Source organism: Bufo bufo, chromosome 8 (assembly GCF_905171765.1).
Source record: "Bufo bufo chromosome 8, aBufBuf1.1, whole genome shotgun sequence".
NCBI classification, from domain to species: Eukaryota; Metazoa; Chordata; class Amphibia; order Anura; family Bufonidae; genus Bufo; species Bufo bufo.
The window spans coordinates 206,690,916-206,716,137 of record NC_053396.1 but is presented as its reverse complement, the minus strand read 5'-3'; the positions used below and the strand labels follow the sequence as shown (position 1 = coordinate 206,716,137).

Sequence of the window (25,222 nt, the reverse complement as noted above, 5' to 3'; positions counted from 1 at the left end):
ACAACTCCTGTAACTGCAGGCATAGGCTGGCTCCCTGGTTTGGAGTGGGGTTCTGCTTTAACTTTTATTTATATGTACACACAATGCAATATAAATAAAGTCCACCCATATATACAGACGGAAAGTCTACCCGCACACACAGAAAACGCACACATATGTACAAGGAGACCAGCATCTAAAACACAAAAAAGGGGAATCCTCCATTCGATAACCCAGATGGGTCAATGATGCAGGTGCAATGGTTTCGTTTTGGTATCGTACAAGTACGACTATTCCTGTGTCATGTGATTCAGTAGTGAACAACCATTGGTCATTTGTAACTTTAAATTGATTTGGTTTTTTGTATGATTTTACGCCTTCAGTGAGGGTCATTACGGTTAGTCCTGAAACGCGTAGGCATTCCTATGTCCATGTCGTTTCCTGTCAGTTTTAAAGGGTCTTTGATCAGATGCTGGAGTTTTCCCATTGATTCCCACAATACGTTCTCCTTCATGTTTGCCCGCTCGAGGCCAATATTCCACCCCCCCCCAAAAAAAAAAAACACAGTGACAGAGTTTCCTTCCAGGATTAGATCTGGATGGCAGAACCATGGTGTGGTGACCACCAGCTGCGACTGATGATGTCACCACCACATGAGGTCAGTTGGGGGGGGGACAGCTATTTTAAGGTATTTAGAGTATTTTTTTTCACTTCAGTTATTAAATATTAATACATAAAAAGGTCAGAATGTATCTACATGAACAATAGTGGCCACAAACCTGCTGTTATGTGAGCAGCTCAGACCCCTCTCTGCGCTGCATAATGGTAGAACCCAGGGGATGCTCAAACTGCAACCCTCCAGCTGTTGCAAAACTGCAACTCCCAGCATGGCCCGATAGCTGAAGGCTGTCCAAGTTTTAAAACCACTGGTGCGCCGCAGGTTGGGCATCCCTGGTATAACCCATAGATGGGTGTTCTGCAGCACTGTGGAGGAAGCAAGGCGTTGGGTCACGTCTCTTGCCGCGTTACGCAGCCCAGGGGTCCCCTGACACCTGCTCTTTCACAGGTTTACATGGTACAGAGAACAGTGGGTCACATGACATGCGGCGGAGTCACGTGAAATTGTGGTGGGTGGGGCTTGGGCTACATGACGCTTCCTTGTTCCGTTACCCAGCGCCATATTCTGTCCATGGATAGCTATGGGCTGTACCATGTGATGGGGGGGGGGGGGGGGTCTGTCCACATAAAAGCAGGTTTGGAGACACCGCACACAAAATTCTCTTTATTTTAGTGAAATTGATTTTTTCTTTTATGTGGGGAAATTATGTTAAATTCAATAACAATAAAAAAAATTATAAAAATAAAAAAGTGCATTTGTCTTCAATATTCCCTTTAGCTTCATGTGGTTAAAGAACACAAAAATACACAGTACCACCATTAAAGGAATAGTCCGGGCTAAAATGACACATTTGCAGGGTGTAAGGGGGCGAAGCATGACAAAGGGATTCACACAGAGAGAGAGTCCTTGTGTCATGCCCTGCTCCCTGTACTAGGCTTCATGAGTTTTTCTTGGAATATCCCTTTAAAAAATTCATTTGAGAATGAGGCTTTACTGTACAGCTGCCGTTTATAGCCAATGATGATCCAAGAGATGCTTGGATATTGGTATAAAGCAGTGGTCTGCAACCTTTGCCTCTCCGGCTGTTGCAAAACAAAAAGTCCCAGCATGCCTTGACAAAGGCTGGCTGTTAGGGCATGCTAGGAGTTGTAGTTCTGCAGCAGCCGGAGAGCCACAGATTGCATCCCACTGGTATAAAGCCTACAGGCATCCTCCCTTACTATAGGAGATATATATATATATATTTATATAATTACTTACACTTCTGCCTATACGTCTTCTTATATACACACACGCATATTTACAGTATAAAAAGGCTAATTCCTCGCACTGCCGCCTCAGTCCTGACCATCCTCCATTGAGTTTTGGCCCTGTAGATACAGGGACTGGTTGCCACTTGCTGTCCCTTGCTGTGGAGGGGGATTCCGGGGCGTTCGCAGTGAGGGGGGGACGGTGGAGGACTTGATCTGGATGACCCTGGTGTCCATCACCTCGCAGTCTATCTGCATCATGGTCTCGTACCCCTGCGTGCTATTGTATACGCTGTCTGTAAAGGTAGAAGGGACAGGCCATCAAGTACTGAAGCCCTGAGGCGACGGCCTCAGGAGAAGACATGACATTACTCACCATTAACGGACATGGCCGGCATCACCAGGGACATCTTAGGACGGGATGTTTTATTGTGACTTATTGCTGGAAGGAGCAGGTGATCCTGAAAGACAGAGACTGGGAGTGAGAGTGTGTGCGACCCCGGGGTAAGAGGGCGGCGTGTCCCGCCACCGTATGCATCGCAGCACTGACCCTGCGGAAGGAGACCACGTAGAACGTGTCTTCACGGCGTTCAATGGCGTCCATTAGAAAGTGATCGCTGGGCTCCTTGGGACCGTACAGCTGCAACGGAGAATTCTGCAATCTGTGAGGGCGAGAGAGAAAAAAAAACAAGAGAGAGAGAGTGAGGAAAAACAAAAAGAGAGAAAATGTAAAAACAAAAACTAAAACATGGAAGAAAAAAAAAACAGAAAAAAAGAAAGGAAGAGACTGAAAAACATGAGGAAAAAAAATTTGAGATAAAAAAAAAAAAAACAAGAGAAAGAAGGAGGAGCGAGATTGGGAGGGAGAATGAGAGCAAGAACGATATAGTGCGAGAATGAATGAATATAGAGACAGAACAAAAGAAAACGGACAAAAGAGAGAGAGAGAGAGAATTAGTGGGAGAGAGAGAATCAGTGGGAGAGAGAAGGGGTCTCTTAATAATTCTTCTCTGCTCGGCTAACACTCGAGGTCCTACATAAGGAATCCCTTTTACTAAATCTGAAGGCTGTTACACGGTATTTGTGAGGAATCAGAAAGGTATGCAATATATTAGGACATAGGGTGTAACAGAGCGGACAGCCAGACAGGCGTGACTGCAGCAGTCAGGGAGATAAAGCGGGAGAGGCGAGTGCACGATGGACTGGGGAGAGGACACAGATACGGCCTGCCACATGTGCCGAGGATCGGGCCAGTTACTGGGAATGAACGTTCGTACGAATGCTCGTATCCCATCATTGTCCCAAGTAAAAGTATCACCAATCACTCCATGAACAAGGGAAACACTCGCTTGTCGGGGGATCACGTTTCATCCCTTAAATTCTTGGTTTTGCGGCAGCACATCGCCCCGTGTAAACAGGGAACCTGATCCTAATGACTGCGTTGTATGAAAGTCACTTTAATTGAGTGCAGATCAATCTACATGTCATTAATCGGTGCTCATTAGCCTGGCATTGGCCCTTGTAGGGCTGTTTCACACGAGCGGATGCCGTGCGTGACATCCGCTCCGTGAATAACAGCCAAGACCCGATGCAGACTGCAGAAGCACGGAGCATTAACATGACTGATAATGCTTCTGCAGTCTGCATCGGGTCTTGGCTGTCATTCACGGAGCGGATGTCACGCACGGCATCCGCTCGTGTGAAACAGCCCTAAGAGGACCCTAAAACTATCCCAATGTGTATACTGAGAGTGACAGAGACAATGTCAGATGAATGAGGAGGACAGTGCGGAGCTGTGGAGGACCTGTGAGGCTGGAGCCTGGACGTGTGCGCCGGTACCAGATCCGAGAAGGCCACGTTGCTCCTGATCAGAGGCTTCTGGTGAAAAAAAGCACAACATATGATCCACCGGTACAATCACTGATAATCTATATGGCAACAACATATGCCACAATTAGAACTGAAACAAACAAGCAAAAAAGACAAGTCACTGGGATATGGCTGGAACACAATCAGGTATTTGCTCGTGTCCGCACCTTTATTTTGCGTTTTTTCGGGACCTGCTTTCCGGTCTTCCTCTCGTTTTGATGCCTGCGAACCCACAGACTGAGCTCGTCCACTAATCTGTTAACGAGGAGAAGAAGGTTATGAAAATCATCCGATGAAATTCTTGTCAAGTAACAGAAAACTATGCATGACAACCACCAAAAATAACTGGCAAAATGGACTTCTTAAGAGGCGGCACTCTCACAGAAAAGGGCCAATAGCTAAGGGTGGTCCTATCAGAGAAGAGGTCCTCTCAAAGAAAAGGGTCAAAAGATGAGGTCGGTCTTATCAAAGAAGAGGGAAACTAGTTGAGGGGTGGTCGGAGAAAAGAGCCAACAGATGCGGGTGGTCCTCTGAAAGAAGAGAGACAAGAGGAGGGGTGGTCCTCTCAAAGAAGAGGGACAATAGATCATGGGTGATCTTCTCAGAGAAAGGGGCCAATACATCAGTGGTAGTCTTTTTAACGAAGAGGGAGAATAGATCAATGTGGTATTCTAAAAGAAGGTCAACAGAATATGTGTGGTCCTCTCAAAGAGGGCTAACGGATGAGGGGTGGTCCTCTAAAAAGAAAAAAGGTGCAATAGATCATAAGGGGCTTCTCAGAGGGTCAACAGAGCAGGGTCGGTCTGCCAATAGATCAGTGATGGTTGTGAAAGTAAATTAATTTTGATCGATTTTGAAGATGTCTGAACACAAGTTTTGCTGCTGTCAGCAGTTTTGGACAAGTGACCTTATTTTAAATATAGACCTCTTTAGGTCTTTCTCTGTACACAGCTTGGACTCTGCCAAGACATCCCATTCTCATGACACATATGGTAAAATGTTGAACAGTAAATTTAACTGTAAAAGGGGTAAACCCAGGCTTTGCTGATACAAATAAACCATCCTGAGACGCGGGAGTCAGGAGACTCTATTGAACACCATTCACGTGTGTGCGCATTTTGTCTTCTCCCGGCCGGTAACTCTCCTCAAGTTTTTCTTGAGGCACCTACAGACAATGATGTTATCCTAACTTTAGGATATTGAAAATATTTGCATTAACAAGGTCCTCTCGCCTGGCGAGCGTATAACGGTACCAAGCTGGCTGTGGTCCAAGCATGGTTCTGGCTCGGCACCGAGCCTCCCATTTCCACATGTGGTACGTTTTTGCGCTCATGTATTAGTGAGCTGCTCAGAAAATCTCCCCCACAGCACTTGGACTACTGAGCCCTTGAACTTAGTGGGGGGTGTACAGTGAACATACGCAGAATCATGGCGCTCTATCGTGACCTCTACAGAAGCCCCAGGTTTCAGCCACGGCATACAGCCCCAATGCTCCTCCATGTCAGTGTCTGAGAGTTGTTCAGAGATGTAATAAGAGAAACCTATATAAAGTTGTCTTCTACACAAGTCATAAGTGAAGCCAAAGGGCACCTACCGGAGTGACTCCGTGCGGTTGAAGTGTCTGCAATCGGAGGTGAGGAAGAGCTGATCCAGGTCATGAACCATTAAGTGCTTCACGTTTGCCAGTGACCCAGTTGAGTTACTGAAAAAGAACAGCAGAAATATCTAAAACTGTCCATAAAGGAGGTCTTTACTTTTTAACATTAAAGGTTCTGGACACCTCTGACATGGATAAAATGATTTCACATATCGGTTAGTGGTTACCGTCAGCTACAACAGTTGCACTCTGTTTCAGGCTACAATCTTCTTTCATTCATTCTCAGACTCCTTGACATTCAGTTTACAACCTGTTCCTAGTGTCGGACTTTTCTCATGTGGATGTGTCCCTTCCAGTAATGCAGGATGTGTGTGTCCAGGATGCTGCTGTCTTCACTAGCTCTCATGTATCAGCACAAATATAAGTCTTTCTACAGCTCATGAGGGATCTCCTCTCACTTATAAATCATTAACTGATTCTGAGGAGTATGCGATTTCCCTCCTCCATCAGAGTTTGCCCTGGGTGGTCTGTCTTTTCCTTAGGCTCCATTCACACATCCGTAGCGTGTTTTGCGGATCCACGCATCCGCAAAACACAGACACCGGCAATGTGCGTTCCACATTTTGCGGACCGCACATCGCTGGCACTAATAGAATATGCCTATTCTTGTCCGCAATTGCGGACAAGAATAGGACATGTTCTATTTTTTTGGGAGGTCCGCAATTCCGGATCCGGGCAGCACATCGTGCGGCCCCATAGAAATGAATGGGTCTGCAATTCCGTTCCGCAAAATGAGGAACGAAATTGCGGACGTGTGAATGGGGCCTTACACTAATACACAGCTGATGTAATTGAACACATCACCCTGCAGTCTATGCTGTCCTCCCTATCTACAATCTATGTGAAGAACTTCCTCCCCCTCCCAGCTGCTCTTTCTAACACTGGTTAAATGGAGGGTAAGAGCACAGAAAGCTGACACAGCCAGGACCAATGTACCGTCTGATCTACATGGGATGCAGCAGAATATTCAGCTAGGTGACGGCATTACACACTCGGCAGAAACAAATTTGTAGGAAATTTTTAAAACTACTAAAGTACAGCAGGTACTATACTCACTTACATAGCCTGTTCTGATTTACCAAATCTCACGAGTACAGCTCACCTTCTCCCTGGCTGGGACATGGTCCGCTACGATTGGATTGCGTCACAGCCAGGGAGACATCCACCGAGGAAACGACAGGTCTCCTCCTCCCTGTACTGATGGTACGAAGTAGCATATAGCGCCCCAAAAACAGACGGATGCACAGCGGCATTTTTGAATTATTAAAAAATAAAAAAAAAGTGTTTCCATCTACTGTGATGGCCAGTTCACCGGGGGCCTTCATCTGGCTGTTCTCAGAACTGCCTGCTCCGGGAGACCGCATTTCATGTCAGACCGGCTCGCGCACAGGCAAGGACTTAACTGTGCATCGCCGGACTTGTGAGTTAAGATGGCAAATCGCATGTGTTTGCTGGCGAACACGGCGAACTGGCCATCACTGTCCATCTACAGGGGCTACAAATGAAAAAGAGTCAGTGCGACAGCATCCATAGCTTGTAAAGGTAAATCAATGTATGATGGGTGGATGTCCCAGGATCAGGAGCTTTGTACGAAGCAACAGGTAGTCGTCCATAACGTTAGATCTTTCTCCGGTGTTCCTCATTGGTTCTTACCTGAAAGGGCTTCTGCGTCTGGCAGGATGTGGCGCATAGAACCGCAGTGCCGGGGGTTCAGGCGAATCACTTTTATTACTGAAGGTCAGCAGGTGACGGCCACTGTACGAAACCTCTGGACTCCTAATTGTCTCTTCTTGCATATTGTTGTGGGTCACACTAATCGATAAAGACAGAATCTCAATAAAAGACCCTTTGACCATTATAAAAACAGCATAATAAAGTAAATTCCTAAAATAATCTGCCTCCCAGTAATCCAGATGCGTAATATGTTGGAACTCCTGTTTGCATCCAAACATCCAGCGCTGTGCTTAGTCCATGGGATGCCAGATTGTTGGAATCCTATTACAATACAGGTCAATGGCTTCTGGGGAGGTTGTGACCCTAAAACTGCTCTGTAAATGCAAAGGGTCCTAACAACCTCCTAGTGCCATGTACTGTAAACGAGGGACCTGCTTGTTCAGGGGTTGCTAGCTCACCTTGTCGGCCCATAATTGAATGCAATGAACAGTAGAACAACCATGACGCAGACGACCTTCCGGCTGCTGGTGGAGGTGCGGTATGATGAGTTCTGTCAGGACGACAAGTGGAAAGAAGATACTCATATTAATAAAGGAGCCGAGCAGCAATGACCCCCCTCCTGAGTCCTGACATCTCATCGTCTCTTCTCACCTCCCTCATTAGATGCTGCACAGTTTCCCTTAGCTCTCTGTTCTCTCGACGAGCCATCTCTAGCTGTCTCTCCATTTCCTGCAGTCTTGCCTCCAGACCCTGGACATATTCCTTTTTCTTCCTCCGCGACTGACAAGCGGATTCCCGGTTTTTGATCATGCGCTGCTGTCTCTTTAAGAGTTTTGGCTAAAAGAAGAGATGGTGGATCACTGCAAAGGAAATCTGTCTATGGGAGAGATGCAGAAAAACTAGCAAGAAAGAAAAGTAAAGCAGATGTCCGTAAGGACCAGTCAGATCCCAAAGATGCAGCCTGTAAGGAGATGTACAGATCTGTATACCATAGGCTCCCTCTAGTGGTGGCTGCAGGCAGTTGAAAGTTTAATCATGTAAAATGTATGGCTGCGTGAAAGCAAGGGGTATGAAGCTTCTTATCAGAAAAGCAGCATTTGGACCCTCATAGAGGGGTATAAAATGTATAAAAAGTACTGAGTACAGAATTTTAATTTAAGGTAACAAAAATTTGGGGTTTACATTTAGATTAATTTACTATGCGTCACTGTTATCACCCCCCAGGACTCACATCCACCTCCGTATGTCTGCTTTTGCCAGTCGTTGGGGCAGGCACAATGGTCTTGGCTTCATGTTTAACAGGAGATGTAACAGTTCCTCCACTCTGCACTGTCAGAAGTTGAGACACCATTATGGACGGGGAGGCTAGAGAGGCAATGGAGAATATAGTTACAGGCAGATGGGCAAAATAATATAGTGAAGCCTTTCAGTTCATCTCGGGTCAAGAAAGAACAATTCATAACTTAAATTTCCGTTCAACAAGAAGAATTCTGTTTCCATGCTGCAGAGCTGCCTTCATAATTCTGCTTATATCCCTTGGTAACAGGAAGCTGCTTTGCTTCACCCCCTGCTAGATATGTGACAGCTTAGTTGTAGATGTAGAACTGTCATCTGAGCTCTCACAATGTCATCTGGTGATGGCAATGGAGGGGCAGCGGTCTGTGACCTGTCTGACCAGTTAGTGAAAGCGCTGGAACCAGTGAGGCGACATCTACAGCATAGGGAGGACTTAGGGTACTTTCACACTTGCGTTGTTCGATTCCGGCAGGCAGTTCCGATCAGGCAAACTGGATGCAAACGCATGTCATTTTTTCGGACTGATCAGGCATTTTTCAGACTGATCAGTCAGAAAAATGCATTGCAATACCAGATCCGTTTTTCCGGTGTCATCAGGCAAAACAGATCCGGTATTTATTTTCTTCACATTTTTAAAGGTCTGCACATGCGTCAATGCGGCAATTTGAATGCTGGATCCGGCACGAATACATTCCTATGGAAAAAATGCCGGACCCGGCATTCAGGCAAGTGTTCAGTTTTTTGGCCTGATATTAAACCGCAGCATGCGCTGGGATTATTTCCGTCCTGAAAAGTAAAAAAAAGACTGAACTGAAGACATCCTGAACGGATTACTCTCCATTCAGAATGCATGGGGATAAAACTGATCAGTACTTTTCCGGTATTGAGCCCCTAGGACGGAACTCTATGCCGGAAAATAAAAACGCTAGTGTGAAAGTACTCTTAGGATCAAAGCTGTTCACAAGTACCTTCAAACATAAAAGAACATTAACCCTAAACTCAAGAGTCTAGAAATACAGGCATGGCAGTCACCCTCCTCTTAAATGGTTGAAACTTCTGTTTAGCCATCTTTAAGTTATCTGTTACTGGGAAAGCTAGGTAGAGACTCAACTCAATGACAACTAAATGCTAAATCAGCTCGGTTTTCAATGTATAAGGCATAACAAGGATCTGTCGGCTCTGCTGTGTGGTGTAGTATAGAGGATCTGTCAGCTCTGCTGTGCGGTGTAGTATAGAGGATCTGTCAGCTCTGCTGTGCGGTGTAGTATAGAGGATCTGTCAGCTCTGCTGTGTGGTGTAGTATAGAGGATCTGTCAGCTCTCCTGTGTGGTGTAGTATAGAGGATCTGTCAGCTCTCCTGTGTGGTGTAGTATAGGGGATCTGTCAGCTCTCCTGTGTGGTGTAGTATAGAGGATCTGTCGGCTCTCCTGTGTGGTGTAGTATAGAGGATCTGTCAGCTCTCCTGTGTGGTGTAGTATAGAGGATCTGTCAGTTCTCCTGTGTGGTGTAGTATAGAGGATCTGTCAGCTCTCCTGTGTGGTGTAGTATAGAGGATCTGTCGGCTCTCCTGTGTGGTGTAGTATAGAGGATCTGTCAGCTCTCCTGTGCGGTGTAGTATAGAGGATCTGTCAGCTCTCCTGTGCGGTGTAGTATAGAGGATCTGTCAGCTCTCCTGTGCGGTGTAGTATAGAGGATCTGTCAGCTCTGCTGTGCGGTGTAGTATAGAGGATCTGTCAGCTCTGCTGTGCGGTGTAGTATAGAGGATCTGTCGGCTCTTCTAGCCCTGTGTACTCTGTATGGTCCTGTTCCACTGTTATTCTTCTTGGAAATGTATGAACAAGCTGCTGACTGGGCATTACCATTCGCTTTGTCAGTAAGGCATTCTCCTACACAGTGATTGGACAGCGCCAGACTGTGAAGGGGCATGCCCCTCTGACAAGGGGAAAAACCCCAGTCTTAAAGTAATCCACACATTTCTAGGAGAAATAACTGAGGAACAGCACAATGCTGACTTCGAAGAAAAGATGATCCAAAATAGCTATTTCATGGAAAACACAAGCATTTAATAAAAACAGCCATGAATCAGCCTAGGAACTAGAGGAGCGATGAATTACGGCAAGCAGGTGAGGAGTCTGGAAGGGGAGCAAGGATGTGACACAAGCCTTGGAGGTTATTAAGGGATTACAGAAACCGTGGGTGGGGGAGCAGATTTAGGAGACAAGTCAGAACACGAGGTCGGGTTATCTGATTGTTTGGGGCAGGAAGTAATAATAATAATAATAATAAAAGGAAATAACGAGGAGGCGCCCGGGAGACACAAGGAAGGGCCGTAACACTGAACACAGGCAGCGAAAGAGTCCGAACCACTGTAATGTGATAAACAGGAACATCTGGGCACACGCAGCGGATCCCTGGCCCATCCAGCACGTGACATGTGCGCACTCAGAGCTGACAATCCGCCACGAGATGTCGCACATAATTAACGCAGGAATAGATACTGATGCAAAGAAGTGGATTCCAAAGAGACCACAGAGCATGGGACGAATCAGGACACGGGCTGCCTGCAAGGACTAGAAAAATCTACTGCCACAGCGAGGGCAGGACCGGGTGACGGCACTCTGATCAACCTCACGGATGACACCGGGCCTGGGGGGCAACTTCTACAAGGGGCTGAGCAACCGAGACCTGGTGGACAGTCTGACACTGGCAGCACTGATTGGATGGTGTCAGACAGTGCAGGGACACGCGCCCAGTTGGGGACAGCCATCGGGACACCTTAATTGCAAACGGACAGAAATTCATTCATGATTTCTAGAAGCGGTAACAGAGGAATGGCACAACACAGAGGCATAGGAATAGATGCCTCCAGAACTGTTATTACATGAGGAAGGCACATACTTACTAAATCAGACATGTCAGTAGAGGGGAGAGGTCCTCTTTAACAGCCTCACCCCAAAATATCAGCTCTAAAGTCCATTTGCTTTGTTTATGCCATCCTCCACTATGGCCGTCCATCATAATGCCTGATGGACGGGTGGAACCTGATAACGTGGCTCATAATGTGTGGGATAGATGGGATGAGTAACTGAGGACAGATGGGATGGTCATGGAGAAGAGGAGTAACTGAGGACAGATGGGATGGTCATGGAGAAGAGGAGTAACTGAGGACAGATGGGATGGCCATGGAGAAGAGGAGTAACTGAGGACAGATGGGATGGCCATGGAGAAGAGGAGTAACTGAGGACAGATGGGATGGTCATGGAGAAGAGGAGTAACTGAGGACAGATGGGATGGTCATGGAGAAGAGGAGAAACTGAGGACAGGTGGACAGGACTATAAAATATTTCTGCAGTGAAGAAATTCTGACAGACGCTGCGGCATAATACTGACGCTGTCAGGAGCCACGTGGCCTTCCACGGACAGTATCGGCGGTACACTATCTAATAAAGTGATGGCACATCGCTAGGACATGCTGTAACTTTATGACTGGAAAGGGACCACTACCAATCCAGAGGGAGCCACATCACTGGAGTAGCACTGTATCCCCTCTATGGTAGTTCCCTGCACTACGGGGCCCGGGCACCGTCCCCGCACAGAACTCCATCACAGCTCTATTCAAATGAACGGAAGCTGAACTGCAGTACCCAAGAACGACCACTACACAGAGAACGGCGCTGTGGTGTTGGATGTATTGTAAAAGGTGGAGTTTCCCTTTAATAAATATTTGACTCTATGCAGTGTCTTCAGGCTCCTCATTGATCCCATCCCCCACCCCGTATGGCTGTCACATGTAAATAAATGTCAAGTGATGCAGCCCACCCCTCACTAGAACACTAAATATTACACGAAGCTGAGCGGCAGGTCCTGTCCGGAGCAGCAGGGAAACAAACACGCGGCTGGAGCCGCCTATCCGTGAAGTAAGTGTCTTGGTAGTAAGACATAACGATGTCCTGCCAGCAATGAACTCATCCTATAGAGACCAGATCCGCACACAGTGGGGGTGTTAGTAGCTGGAATGCAGTGCACTGGGCAGGGACCTCCGCACAAGAAGCACGAGATCGCTGCCTCCGCCAGGACTTCATGCACCCGCTACCCAGGAGCAGCGCAGGGACCCCAAACAGGAGCAATAAACAACAAGAGGAGTTCGGGGAGAGCGTGCTGCTGATGACAGGTCGCCCCCTGCTGGCATCTCCTGTAAATACACTTTATTGTGAAAGTAGTAAAGCACACGAGGACGTATAGCTGTGTGAATAAGCAGGTTAGCCAGTCAGCACCCTTTCTCAGACAGTACAATAATGATTACCTATGATCAGGACAAGTAAACGATACCTGATCAGCGGGGTCTGACACCCAGCACCGCCACGATCAGCCGTTTGAAGACGCCATGGTGATCCGGTGGGCACTGCGGCATTCTCTCAGCTCACCAAGCACAGAGCCGTACATTGTATAGCGGCTGTGCACGTATTGCAGCTCAGCCCCATCCACTTGAATGGAGGAAGCAGCTGTCATTACCATACATCGCAGGGCCACTGCAACGTCGACGGCGTGCAGGTAAGCGGTGGCGATGACAGCTCATCAAACAGCTGATCGTGGGGGTGCTGGGAGTCGGACCCCGACGATCTGATATTGATGACCTATCCTTAGGATTCGTCATTAATATTGGAAACCGGACAACCCCTTTAATAGACATGAGACTATTTTGTCCTGGAATACCCCTTTAGTGTCATAGGCCATCACCTGATGAGTGCGGGTCCAATACCCTACACTCCCGCCGATCAGCTGTTCTGCAGAACTACCAGAACTCAGCGCCAGAACTACACAGCTCCGTCTGTTGTGCAGTGGACCGAGAAGGTTGCTGCTGCGCTGCTACCCTTGAAGTGAACGGCAGCAACACTGCAGTAATCAGCTCAGGTGAACAGAGCTCTATAGTTCTGGCGCCAAGTTCCGGCACCGGGGCTACTAAAGAACAGCTGACCATTGGGGTTGTGTGGTGGCGGACTCATGCCAATCAGAAAGAGTGATGGCCTTTTCTCCAAAACGTTAAGGGTTTAGAGCCGATTTCTCTATTTTAGGGGCAAATTTTACTTGTAAGCTCCTTTGCAATGGCCATTTTTCACCATACAGTGGGGTGGCTGATCTAATGGTGATGCTTGACAGGTATTGCAAACACAATGCAAATGCAACAGTTTGTTGGTATAGTGCTCAGCGCATCTCTGAACTGCTGTATTTTTCGCCCTATAAGACGCACCTTCCCCCAAAAGTCGGGGGGAAATTCTCAGTGCATTGGATGGGGCAAATACTCATTAGTACAGTAGGACCAGGAAGAGATGAATGAAGCGCTCCCCGAGCTCTGTACTCACAACCTCCTGGTCTTCCTCTGCCCCTGGTTGCGCTGTAACTGCGCACAGCACGAGGATGTCGACACTCTGTGACCTCACGCTGTGCGGCGTCAGGTCACAACATAGCGCGTGGCATGAAGACCAGGAAGCAGCGGTGTCAAGAGCAGGAGAGGTAAGTTAATTATTATTTTTTTCTTATTTTCCTCCTCTAAAACCTAGGTGCGTCTTATGGGTCGGTGCGTCTTATAGGGCGAAAAATATGGTGTATATATAAATATACATACACACACATATCACCAGCTCTTATAACTCCTGTGTGGCATATATAGGAAAATCCAAGTTATTTTGATACTCTAACTCAAGCCTTAAAGAGGTTGTTGCATCTCGGACCTCTATGGTTTAATTCACAGGATGTAGAAAGGCATTTCATTTTTGTGGGAGAAAACGGTCACTTTGCTGCAAGAGAAATGTAATGTTATAAAGCGAATGTAATCTCCACTCGGCAGATGTGACTACCCCTAGAGAGGACACCTTCGCTCTCTGATGTCGGAACTCCACCAAACACCACATCTCAGTTCCCTTTAGTAACAAGCCCCAGTGCTCCGGCATCACAATAGTCCTGGAGAGGTCTCCCTACAATGAGACTCACCTGTGAGAGTTGGCACAATGGGAGGAGGAGGCGCACTGGTCACTGGGTGCAGGATAATGGCATGTCGGGTGCTGCTGGGGGCTGCAGGTGGTTTGGTCCCTGGTGTAGGTCTTGGCTGTAAGGCCGGTTTCTTAGATACAACACTGTTAGACTTGGTTAGACATCCAGGCGGGACTGCAAGACAGAATGACAAGCCGCAATGTGAATATGGGAACAAGAATATAGTTAGCAGTCAAATCTACTGTAATCACTGCATCATCATCAAGGCACTGTCATCACTGCACTGTTATCATCATCACTGCAGCATTACTGTCATCCTTCCATCCCACTGTACCATCATCACCAACATCTCATCCCTGCATAGTCGCCATCGTCACCTTCATTACAGCACTGCAGCATCACAGTTATCCTTTACTAACCCAGCACTGCACTGTCACCAACCTCACATCCATGCATCGTCACCATCATCACTATATCAGTACTGGAGTTAGCTACAACACAGAAGAGGCACAAATCTTTAGACACTTTCTCTGTAGCTTGCACTTCCGGTTTTGCAAAATACATAGCAGTAGGTGTTTCATCAGCCAACAGGTACAGTCCTGATCAAAAGTTTAAGACCACTTGAAAAAAATGTAAAAAAAAAATCCTATGTAGCATGGCTGGATCTTAACAAGGTTCCAAGTAGAGCTTCAACATGCAACAAGAAGAAATGGGAGTGAGACAAAACATTTTTTGAGCATTCAATGTAATGAAAACAACGAATAAACTGAAACAGGCTGTTTTTCAGCTGATCAAAAGTTTAGGAGCACACCTCCAAAAAATTAAAAATAAACCCCCCCAAAACAGAAATCCAACTTCCAAACATGAGCTCAGTAATGAGTAGCTCCGCCGTTATTGTTTCGGCATGCTTGATGCAAGCGTTTCCATGAGGTGAGTGGGAACATTTCTCCAAGTGGTGAAGACGGCCGCACGAAGGCCATCTACTGTCTGGAACTGTTGTCCATTTTTGTAAACTTTCCTTGCCATCCATCCCCAAAGGTTCTCAATTGGATTTAGATCAGGGGAACACGCAGGATGGGCCAAAAGAGTGATGTTATTCTCCTGGAAGAAGTCCCTTGTCCTGCGGGCATTGTGTACTGTAGCGTTGTCCTGTTGAAAAACCCAGTCGTTACCACACAGATGAGGGCCCTCAGTCATGAGGAATGCTCTCTGCAACATCTGGACATAGCCAGCGGCCATTTGACGCCCCTGCACTTCCTGAAGCTCCATTGTTCTACTGCAAGAAAAAGCCCCCCAGACCATTATGGCGTCCCCTCCACTGTGGCGCGTAGAAAACATCTCCGGTGGGATCTGCTTGTCATGCCAGTAACGTTGGAAACCATCAGGACCATCAAGGTTACATTTTTTCTTATCAGAGAATAAACCTTTCTTCCACCTTTGAATGTCCCATGTTTGGTGCTCTCTTGCAAAGTCCAAACGAGCAGTTCTGTGGCGTTCAAGGAGACGAGGTCTTTGAAGACGTTTTTTGTTTTTGAAGCCCTTCAGTCTCAGATGCCGTCTGATGGTTATGGGGCTGCACTCAGCACCAGTAAGGGCCTTAATCTGGGTCGAGGATCGTCCAGTGTCTTGACGGACAGCCAATTGGATCCTCCGGCTCAGAGCTGATGACATTTTTTTGGGTCTTCCACTTGACTTTTTTTGTTCCATAACCCTCAGGATCATTTAAGAAATTCCAAATGACTGTCTTACTGCGTCCCACCTCAGCAGTGATGGCGGCTGTGAGAGACCCTGCTTATGCAGTTCAACAACCCGACCACGTTCAAAAAGGGAGAGTTTTTTTGCCTTTGCCATCACAACGTGTGACTACCTGACAGAAAATGACAATGAATCCACATCTTTGCACAGATTTGGCCTTTTAAAGGCATGTGGTCCTAAAATTTGGATCAGCTGAAAAACAGCCTGTTTCAGTTTAATCCTTATTTTCAATTAATTGAATGCTCAAAAAATGTTTTGTCTCACTCTCATTTCTTCTTGTTGCATGTTGAAGCTCTACTTGGAACCTTGTTAAGATCCAACAATGTAAAAAAGGATTTTTTGCCATTTTTCAAGTGGTCTTAAACTTTTGATCAGGACTGTATTACTCTTGACTCCCCATATACATGCACACTAACAGATGAAACTGGAGACCGTATACACAAGGCTTATTTAGTGCTTCAGCTCCTTCATTCATTCTGCGGGTCGGACCTCTACTGATCAGGAGGGGGCGGTGTATCCTAGCGGTCTCTGCAATCACTACCTATGGTGGAAAAACCATCTTTAAGTGTCCATTCACACGTCCGTAGAATGGGTCTGGATTCGTTCCGCACTGTTGCGGAACGAATCTGGACCCATTCATTCTCTATGGGGCCGGAAGAGATGCGGACAGCACACAGTGTGCTGTCCGCATCCGCATTTCCGGAGCGCGGCCCTGAACTTCCGGGCCGCGGCTCCCTAAAAAAATAGAACATGGCCTATTCTTGTCTGCAATTGCGGACCAAAATAGGCAGTTCTATGGGGGCGCCGGCCTGGTGTATTGCGGATCCGCAAGACACTACGGACGTGTGAATGGCCCCTAAACGGGATGTCAAACTACAAAAATGATCACCTATCCACTGGAAATGTATGACTACTGGGATCCCTAGCGATCATGAGCACAGAGGTACATCTGAATACACAGCAGTGGTCACACATGCTCAGTGGCACTTCATTCAATGTCTAAGGGACTGACGGAGAGCGCCAACCGCATCTAGACCCCCAGCGATCACCTATCCCGTTTATAGGTGATAAATGCTTTTTGTGGACCATCCCCTTTAGGTGTCATTAGCTATGGAGAACAGGTTTGTATGTAAAGCAACCTGTAGTCTGTGAATGGGCTTCAGATATCATAGGGCCCCATAGCAATACTCAGTGTGGCCCCCCCTGCCACACCCAGTCTCCCAGTACATGTGACAATCCCTACCAGGCAACGCCCCAGATTTCTGACAAAGTTAATTTTATTAATGCAGAAGAAATTTTAAAAAATAAAATCTGACGTCGATTTTGGAAAAAGTAGAAGTGGTGCTTCATAAATATTGCGCTCATCCTGACCACCGAATTTCTCAGTGTATTCCCCCAGACAACTGGCAAAAATTCATTAAAGGGAATCGGTCACCAGTTTTATGGGGTCTTAACTAAGCGCAACATGAAGTAGTGGACAGATCCTCTTCGCAAAATGCTGGGTCACCACATCTGACTCTGTTCTGCCATAATCTTGTACTGAACTGCTCGAATGCCGAACGAGTCCCCATATTCATGAGCTCCATGCTCTCTCTGCCCACCTGCTGCTATTCATATGGAAAAAAGCTGCCAGAGGCAGGTGGGCGGGCAGAGATGTGAGGACTCATTGGCATGTGCTGGAGCTGGCAGCATCAAACTGGTGACCGATTACCAAATATGACCAGTACAGACCACTCAGATCAGGTCCTCCATTACTTTCCCCAGATTACTATGGTACCTTTCATATTGCTGTCTATCGCCGATGGTAATTAGGTTCTGAAGGTGCCCAGGGGCGGCGTTCATGCGGCCGGTGCCCAGGCCCCTCTGCGCTTTGCTTACCAAACCCCTCCTCTTTCACCCCTCTGGCCCGCCCTTGTTTAATCTGATTACCCCCTCCTCTCCGTCTGAATCGGATCAGGCTGCGCAGGCTGGCGCATGCGCATTGAAAGTCCCTGTTCCTCTGCCCATAATGGGCAATGCAGTGCGCACATGCAGGAAATGTGTGGCGCGGCGAGGGCGCAGGATTTCAGACGGAGAGGAGGTAATCAGATTAAACAAGGGTGGGCCAGAGGGGTGAAAGACGAGGGGTTTGATAAGCAAAGCGCAGAGGGGCGTGGGCACCGGCCGCATGAACGCCGCCCCTGGGCACCTTCAGAACCTAATTACCATATGGTATAAAAGTGTTTTTTGGAGCAAATCGGCGATGGACAGCAATATGAAAGGTACCATAGTAATCTGGGGAAAGTAATGGAGAACCTGATCTGAGTGGTCTGTACTGGTCATATTTGGTGAAAGACCCCCTTAAATAAATCTGCTTTGCTTCTATTACAAAGCTGTCTGCTACCACTAGGAGGAGCTCAGTGCATAGGAATTTAGTCTACTTTCACACCTGCGGTCGGTGCGGATCAGTCTTGTATCTGCACAGACAGATCTGCACCGATAATGCAAACGCTTGTATCCGTTCAGAACGGATCCGTTTGCATTATTCTATTAAAAAAAAAATCTAAGTCAAAACGGATCCGTCCTGACTTACATTAAAAGTCAGGATGGATCCGTTTTCAATTGCATCATATTGTGTCAGTGAAAACGGATCCGTCCCCATTGACTTACATTGTAAGTCAGGACGGATCCGTTTGGCTCCGCATCGTCAAGCGGACACCAAAACGCTGCAAGCGGAATGGAGGCGGAACGGAGCCAAACTGATGCATTCTGAGCGGATCCTTATCCATTCAGAATGCATTGGGGCTGAACTGATCCATTTTGGGCCGCTTGTGAGAGCCCTCAAACGGATCTCACAGGCGGACCCAGAAACGCCAGAGTGAAAGTAGCTTAATATACAGCCATTACTGGAATGGAAGCTGAAGTTCTCTCCTTGCAACGAGCTCCCCCCTAGCGGGGTCTGCATGAAAAAGCAGAGTTTTCTTGTAGAGAGAAAGAAGAAAGAGTCCAGCGCCGGGGGCCCCTCCACCTGGGCCCCACAGCGCCTGCAGGATCTGCCTCCATTGAAGGTACATCACTGGGCTTCTCACAGGCACAATAGACAGGATGGAGGGATGAATGGAAGCACTCGGAGCTGTAATCCGAGCAGGATGCAGATACTAGACTGGTCTGGGCAGTTCTGGAGAGGACACACGCACCTGTAGTGGACACTGGAAGGAGGGTTATGTGCAGAGCGCTGCACGGAGCAGGTGAAGGGTCCAGGCTTGTACAAGGTGGCGATGGTGGCAGCTCAACCTTCACAGACGTCCCAGAGTCTCCTAGAGATGGCTATACATCGGGCAGATAGACAAGGCGTGGAGCATTAAACTTTGAAGCTGAACTGACACAGAAATATGAGATGTCTCCGTGTGGGTGAAGCTGGTCAACAGAGATGACACTGCAGGTCTGGATTGGACACCTTAAAGCCTCAGCTTCCCCATAGTCAGACATGTTTCATTCATCGAAGCACATATGTGGATTTAAAGGGCTTTTTTTATGAAGTAAATATTGATTACCTATTCTTGGTACCAGATCAATGTGGGTCCGACTCCAGACACCCCGCCAGTATGCTGTTTGAGGGTGCCGTGGCCTCTTCATGCTCTACCAGACACAGCCCCATACAGTGTATAGAGGCCGTGCTTGGTAATGCAGCGCAATCGCATTCACTTGAATGGGACTGAACTGCAAAAGGCCATGTGACCAGTGGCAGAAGTGACAAGGGCCTAGCTATTAGCTAATAAGTCTTTATGAGCTGTCAGGAATTCAGATATAATGCTGTCAGAACAGCAACATGACGGGACTCATTGTAACGCAGAAAGTGACAGTCTGCAGATAGACTGAAGCTTAAAGGGGCTACCTGGGAATTAATATTGATGACCTATCACCAGGATAGGTCATCAATATGAGATCCAGGGGGCCAAACCACTGCTGATCATCTGTTAGAAAAGGCCAGGCACTCCGCGAGTGCTACTGCCTCTTCCTAGGCCATGTGATGTCACGGTCCATCGGTCACATAGACTAGATGCAGCTGAGTCCCATTCAAAACATTTAGGGCATAGCCGCTATACGATATACGGCACTGTGCTTGGTAAACGCTCTGCGCCCAAAAGAGCGCCACTGAGCACCACAGATGTTCCAGGACACAGACCCCTGCCCAAGTGATACTAATGACCTATCCTGTGTATAGCTCATTAATATTATTTCCCGGATAATCCCTTTACTACTGAAAAAAAGACCAATTTTTTAAAATGCAATCATTAAAAAACTGCCCCCAAAAGTGTACATAGAGGTGAGATAAGCAGTGTATAGACACCCTTTGAGATGCTTATCTCTCTGGAAGACAAGGGTTTTGAATAAAGGGTGTATTGCCCCCTCCCCCCCCCCCCCCCCCCCCCCCCCTAGCGGAGAAGCTGCTATTACATGCAGCGATGTCCTTCATAGCATGGGGAGGAGCGATCGCTATGCCATCAGTCGTCCCCATGCAGGGCAGCAGTGTGCTAGCGGCATATCGCTATTACACAGCGTAGACACCATTGTGATTTTTAATTGCCCGATGCCAGTATTAGGCCTCTTTCACACGGGCGTCATGTTTTTGGCCCGGATAAGATGCGGGAAAATGCGCGATTCTTCCGCGCGACTGCAAAACATTGTAATGCGTTTTGCACGCGCATGAGAAAAATCGTCATGTTTGGTACCCGGACTTCTTCACAGAAGTTCGGGTTTGGGTTCAAGGTTGTGTAGATTGTATTATTTCCCCTTATAACATGGTTATAAGGGAAAAAAATAGCATGCTGAATACAGAAGTCATAGTACAATAGCGCTGGAGGGGTTAAAAACCTTAATCCACTTGTTCGCGCAGCCGGCATCTCTTCTGTCTTCTTCTTTGAGGAATAGGACCTTTGAGGACGTCACTGTGCTCATGATGATACTATGGTGATGGATCATGTGACAGACCATGTGATGAGCGCAGTGACGTCACCACAGGTCCTTTTCCTGCACACAGCAAAAAAGAAGACAGAAGAGATGCCGGGCTGCGCGAACAAGTGGATTAAGGCGAGTTAAATAATTTTTTATTTTTTTTAACCCCTCCAGCCCTATTGTACTAAGCATTCTGTATTCAGAATGCCATTATTTTCCCTTATAACCATGTTATAAGGGAAAATAATAATGATCGGGTCCCCTTCCCGATCATCTCCTAGCAACCGTGCATGAAAATTGCACCGCATCCGCACTTGCTTGCGATTTTCACGCAGCGCCATTCACATCTATGGGGCCTGCGTTGCGTGGAAAACGCACAAAGAGGAGCATGCTGCGATTTTCAGGCAACGCACAAGTGATGCGTGAAAATCACCGCTCATGTGCACAGCCCCATAGAAATGAATGGGTCCGGAATCAGTGCGGGTGCAATGCGTTCACCTCACGCATTGCACCAACGCGGAAATCTCGCCCGTGTGAAAGGGGCTTTAGACTGCCAGATGATTCATAAAGAACGCTCTTAGCGATCAGCTGCCCGTCTAATATACAGAACATCACTACAGAAAGATGACGCTTTCCTAATTTACTCACTGCGTAGAGACCATCACAGGAAGAGGAGGAATCACAAGACGATGAAGAGAAAGGAGACACCGGCTCGGTCTTAACTAAGAGATCTGGAATGAAAGAAGTAACTTATTTACAGGACGATCCACCAGAAGTGGGGTCTATGGAGGGGCAGAGGCAGACGACCATGCAGACAGGCCCATCATACATGGTCAGATATCTCACAGAAGAGGATTTTCCGCCATGTCTGCACGACTCCAGGATCACACCACGATGAGCAAAATGGCCTCGTTAAAAAAAAACTTCTCCAAAACAACCGCAATCTCTATATGGCTGAAGAACGTGACTCATCGATGGCATACAGGCATCTACGCACCTGACAGGTTGACGCTGTGGATCTCATCCAGAGAAGAGGACGCCGAACAAGACTCGATGTCCATCTGGCTGTCATACTGTGTGGACAGACGAGAAGTGACATAGACAGAGAAGAGGGATCGGGGCGAGAGCACCAAAACTACATGGGGGGGTCACTTACCAAGTGCAGTGGATAAGACCCGAAGCCGGAGGGAAAGAGGTCGCCATAGTCGTCTGCCACATCTGGGTAACTGTACAGGCCTGTATCTGAGATAGAACGGACAGATCCATCAGGTCAGAGTCGGCGTCCACCATGACAGTCTAGAATTATCCAACACTACGAGGCACCGCCACTAGAGACGGTCCACACTGTGGTCCCACTAATTATCAAATTCCGCGCCATGTCAGCATTTTCTGTTACTGCATGGGTCAGCAACCTTCAGCATTCAGGCCGTTGTGAAACTACAACTCCCATCAGTTGAGCAGGAGTGAATGCTAGGAGTTGTAGTTTTGCAACAGCTGCATTTCTGCAACCATTTGTTTTGCTCCTATATATATATATATTAATTAAAGTAACAATGCAGCAAATATATATATATATATATATATATATATATATATATATATATATATATTCCAGCCATTCTATGTATACAGCTCAAAGGCAGACCTATGTGTCTCCATGGTTACAGACTACAAATAGACCCTGTGTAGTCTGATCCTACAGTCAGGTGTCCCTCCCTTCCGCCCTCTTCTTGATGACCTATAGACAGTAACGGAGGGGGGGGGGGGAGGAGGAGGATCAGACTACACAAGGTTTTTTTGTAGTCTGTAACTATGGAGACACGTAGCTCTGCCTCGGAACTGTAGACGGAAAACGGCAGCAAATTTCTAACAGGACGATTTGCAAAAGCTGCTCTGCTTGTCGTCGTCTTGTCTGCACTGGAGCAACAGGAAAAACGGTTGCAAAAATGTACACACCCTCTGTATAATGACATGGGCATTGATGCTGCCTGCAGACACAGCTCCTGATTTTCGGGTTCATGCACAGACCTGCATGGATTAACCCTTTCAGCGACACCCAACCTATGGCTTCACTGCTTTGCACACTCCAGTCCTTCCAGATGGTATCTGCTGCCACTTCCTTGTCCCAGGACCAACGTACCGCCATCTGGATTAGCAGCGGGTTTTGCAATCCCCTGAAGCAGCAGTAAACACGTCGGTTGGCAGAGGCATAAGGTGGCACCTCCATGAGGCACCACGCTCCCGCCCATGAAGCAATGGGAGAACGCCTCTGTGCACTCTCATAGGGAAGGGTTTCCTTCGTGAGTGCAATGCGAGGGCCATATTGGAGGGATTAAGAGGAATTTAAAGGGTTTGTCCCATCTTGGAGTATGGCCGCCCCGGCTTAGTACAGCATGACATGAACAGAATTTCTACTGCTACAGAGGGGGGGGGGGGGGGGTGTCCGGGGGTCCACGTGCACCAATAGGGCAAACAGGAAGCGGCTACTGACGAGGCCCACTTTAAAGCCTCTTTCACACTTGCGTTGTCCGGATCCGGCGTGTACTCCACTTGCCGGAATTACACGCCGGATCCGGAAAACGCAAGTGTACTGAAAGCATTTGAAGACAAAACCGTCTTCAAAATGTTTTCAGTGTTACTATGGCAGCCAGGACGCTATTAAAGTCCTGGTTGCCATAGTAGGAGCGGGGGAGCAGTATACTTACAGTCCGTGCGGCTCCCGGGGCGCTCCAGAATGACATCAGAGCGCCCCATGCGCATGGATGACGTGTCCATGTGATCATGTGATCACGTGATCCATGCGCTTGGGGCGCCCTGACGTCACTCTGGAGCCGCACAGACGGTAAGTACACTGCTCCCCCGCTCCCCGCTACACTTTACCATGGCTGCCAGGACTTTAGCGTCCCGGCAGCCATGGTAACCATTCAGAAAAAGCTAAACGTCGGATCCGGCAATGCGCCGAAACGATGTTTAGCTTAAGGCCGGATCCGGATCAATGCCTTTCAATGGGCATTAATTCCGGATCCGGCCTTGCGGCAAGTCTTCAGGATTTTTGGCCGGAGCAAAAAGCGCAGCATGCTGCGGTATTTTCTCCGGCCAAAAAACGTTCCGTTCCGGAACTGAAGACATCCTGATGCATCCTGAACGGATTTCTCTCCATTCAGAATGCATTAGGATAAAACTGATCAGGATTCTTCCGGCATAGAGCCCCGACGACGGAACTCTATGCCGGAAGAAAAGAACGCAAGTGTGAAAGAGCCCTAACATGAAATTAGGGAAGTGCCCTATAAGCCATTCTCAAATATATTACCAGAATCACGTTACCGGCTGATCACCGGGCACAGCGCTGATCAGGGGGTACGGGGGTCTGTGGCGTTTAGATAGGACCACCCATAAAGTCCAGCACCACCTTTAGGGCTCATGCACAAACGTATTTTCTTTCCGTGTCCGTTCTTGTTTGCAGAACCATTTATTTCAATGGGTCCGCAAAAAAAAAACTAAAAAAACGGAAGTTACTCCGTGTGCATTACGTTTTCGCCTCCTACGATCATGTGACCAAAAGAACGCGGCGTTGAACGTTGGTCCCACTGACATGGTGTACAGCGCACATACCCCAGTCCTCGCTGGTCAGCAGGTTGTCCGCACAGAACTTGGTGTCCAGGTCGTTGAGCAGCAGCTCCGTCGCCATGGTGACCACCTGTGGGAAAGAGCGCAGGTCTGAGAATGGCGGGTGAACGGATCCTCCCGCTGCAGCCCAGGGAGAAATTTAAGCAAAATGGTTCAATTCCTGCATTTTTTTTATGGAGAAGACATCGATATCTGGTAATAGGATGCATAGAAGTCAATGGAAATCCAACATGGCAGAGGAATGGAGGGTGAGGGGACTGCAGGGTATCAATACTAATGCAACAGGTCTTAAAGGGTATAAACAGTTTGGTAGCCCAAGGCTAAAACATCTGCCAAGAAGAGAGCGACCCTCGGAGCCTGATGTACTAAGAGGGTTACGTCACGTCGCCAGAAAATCCGCGTTATGACGTCACCCTTTGCTAGAGTGATGCAAGTGAGGTAGGAAGGAGAGGGCAGCGCGGTAACGCGAACCGACGGAAAGCTTTACAATTGATATCATTAAATATCCAGTATTTACCGAAGCCAGGAAGAAGCTGCGGGCACCGTCCGCGAGGATCAGGTCACTCACAAAGG

General features: G+C 47.6%; 1 protein-coding gene across 2 annotated transcripts; it reads right to left on the bottom strand.

Annotated features, from left to right (window-relative positions):
* On the bottom strand, positions 1 to 25,222 carry ATF6B (activating transcription factor 6 beta). 2 transcript variants are annotated; one of them, XM_040404764.1, is made up of 17 exons: positions 25,167 to 25,222; positions 24,635 to 24,719; positions 22,179 to 22,264; positions 22,020 to 22,095; positions 21,671 to 21,753; positions 19,264 to 19,393; positions 14,333 to 14,506; positions 8,280 to 8,413; positions 7,700 to 7,885; positions 7,507 to 7,598; positions 7,028 to 7,186; positions 5,312 to 5,419; positions 3,885 to 3,972; positions 3,653 to 3,726; positions 2,399 to 2,510; positions 2,225 to 2,309; positions 1 to 2,144 (listed from the first exon to the last, which is right to left on the bottom strand). In XM_040404764.1, the coding sequence occupies exons 2-17, from the start codon at positions 24,708 to 24,710 to the stop codon at positions 1,936 to 1,938; spliced, it is 1,872 nt and encodes a 623-aa protein (XP_040260698.1). In that variant the 5' UTR covers positions 24,711 to 24,719; positions 25,167 to 25,222; the 3' UTR covers positions 1 to 1,935. The 2 variants fall into 2 exon arrangements, with proteins under 2 accessions (XP_040260698.1, XP_040260697.1); XM_040404763.1 differs by lacking the exon at positions 25,167 to 25,222 and adding an exon at positions 24,829 to 25,144 and having other exon boundaries at positions 24,635 to 24,769.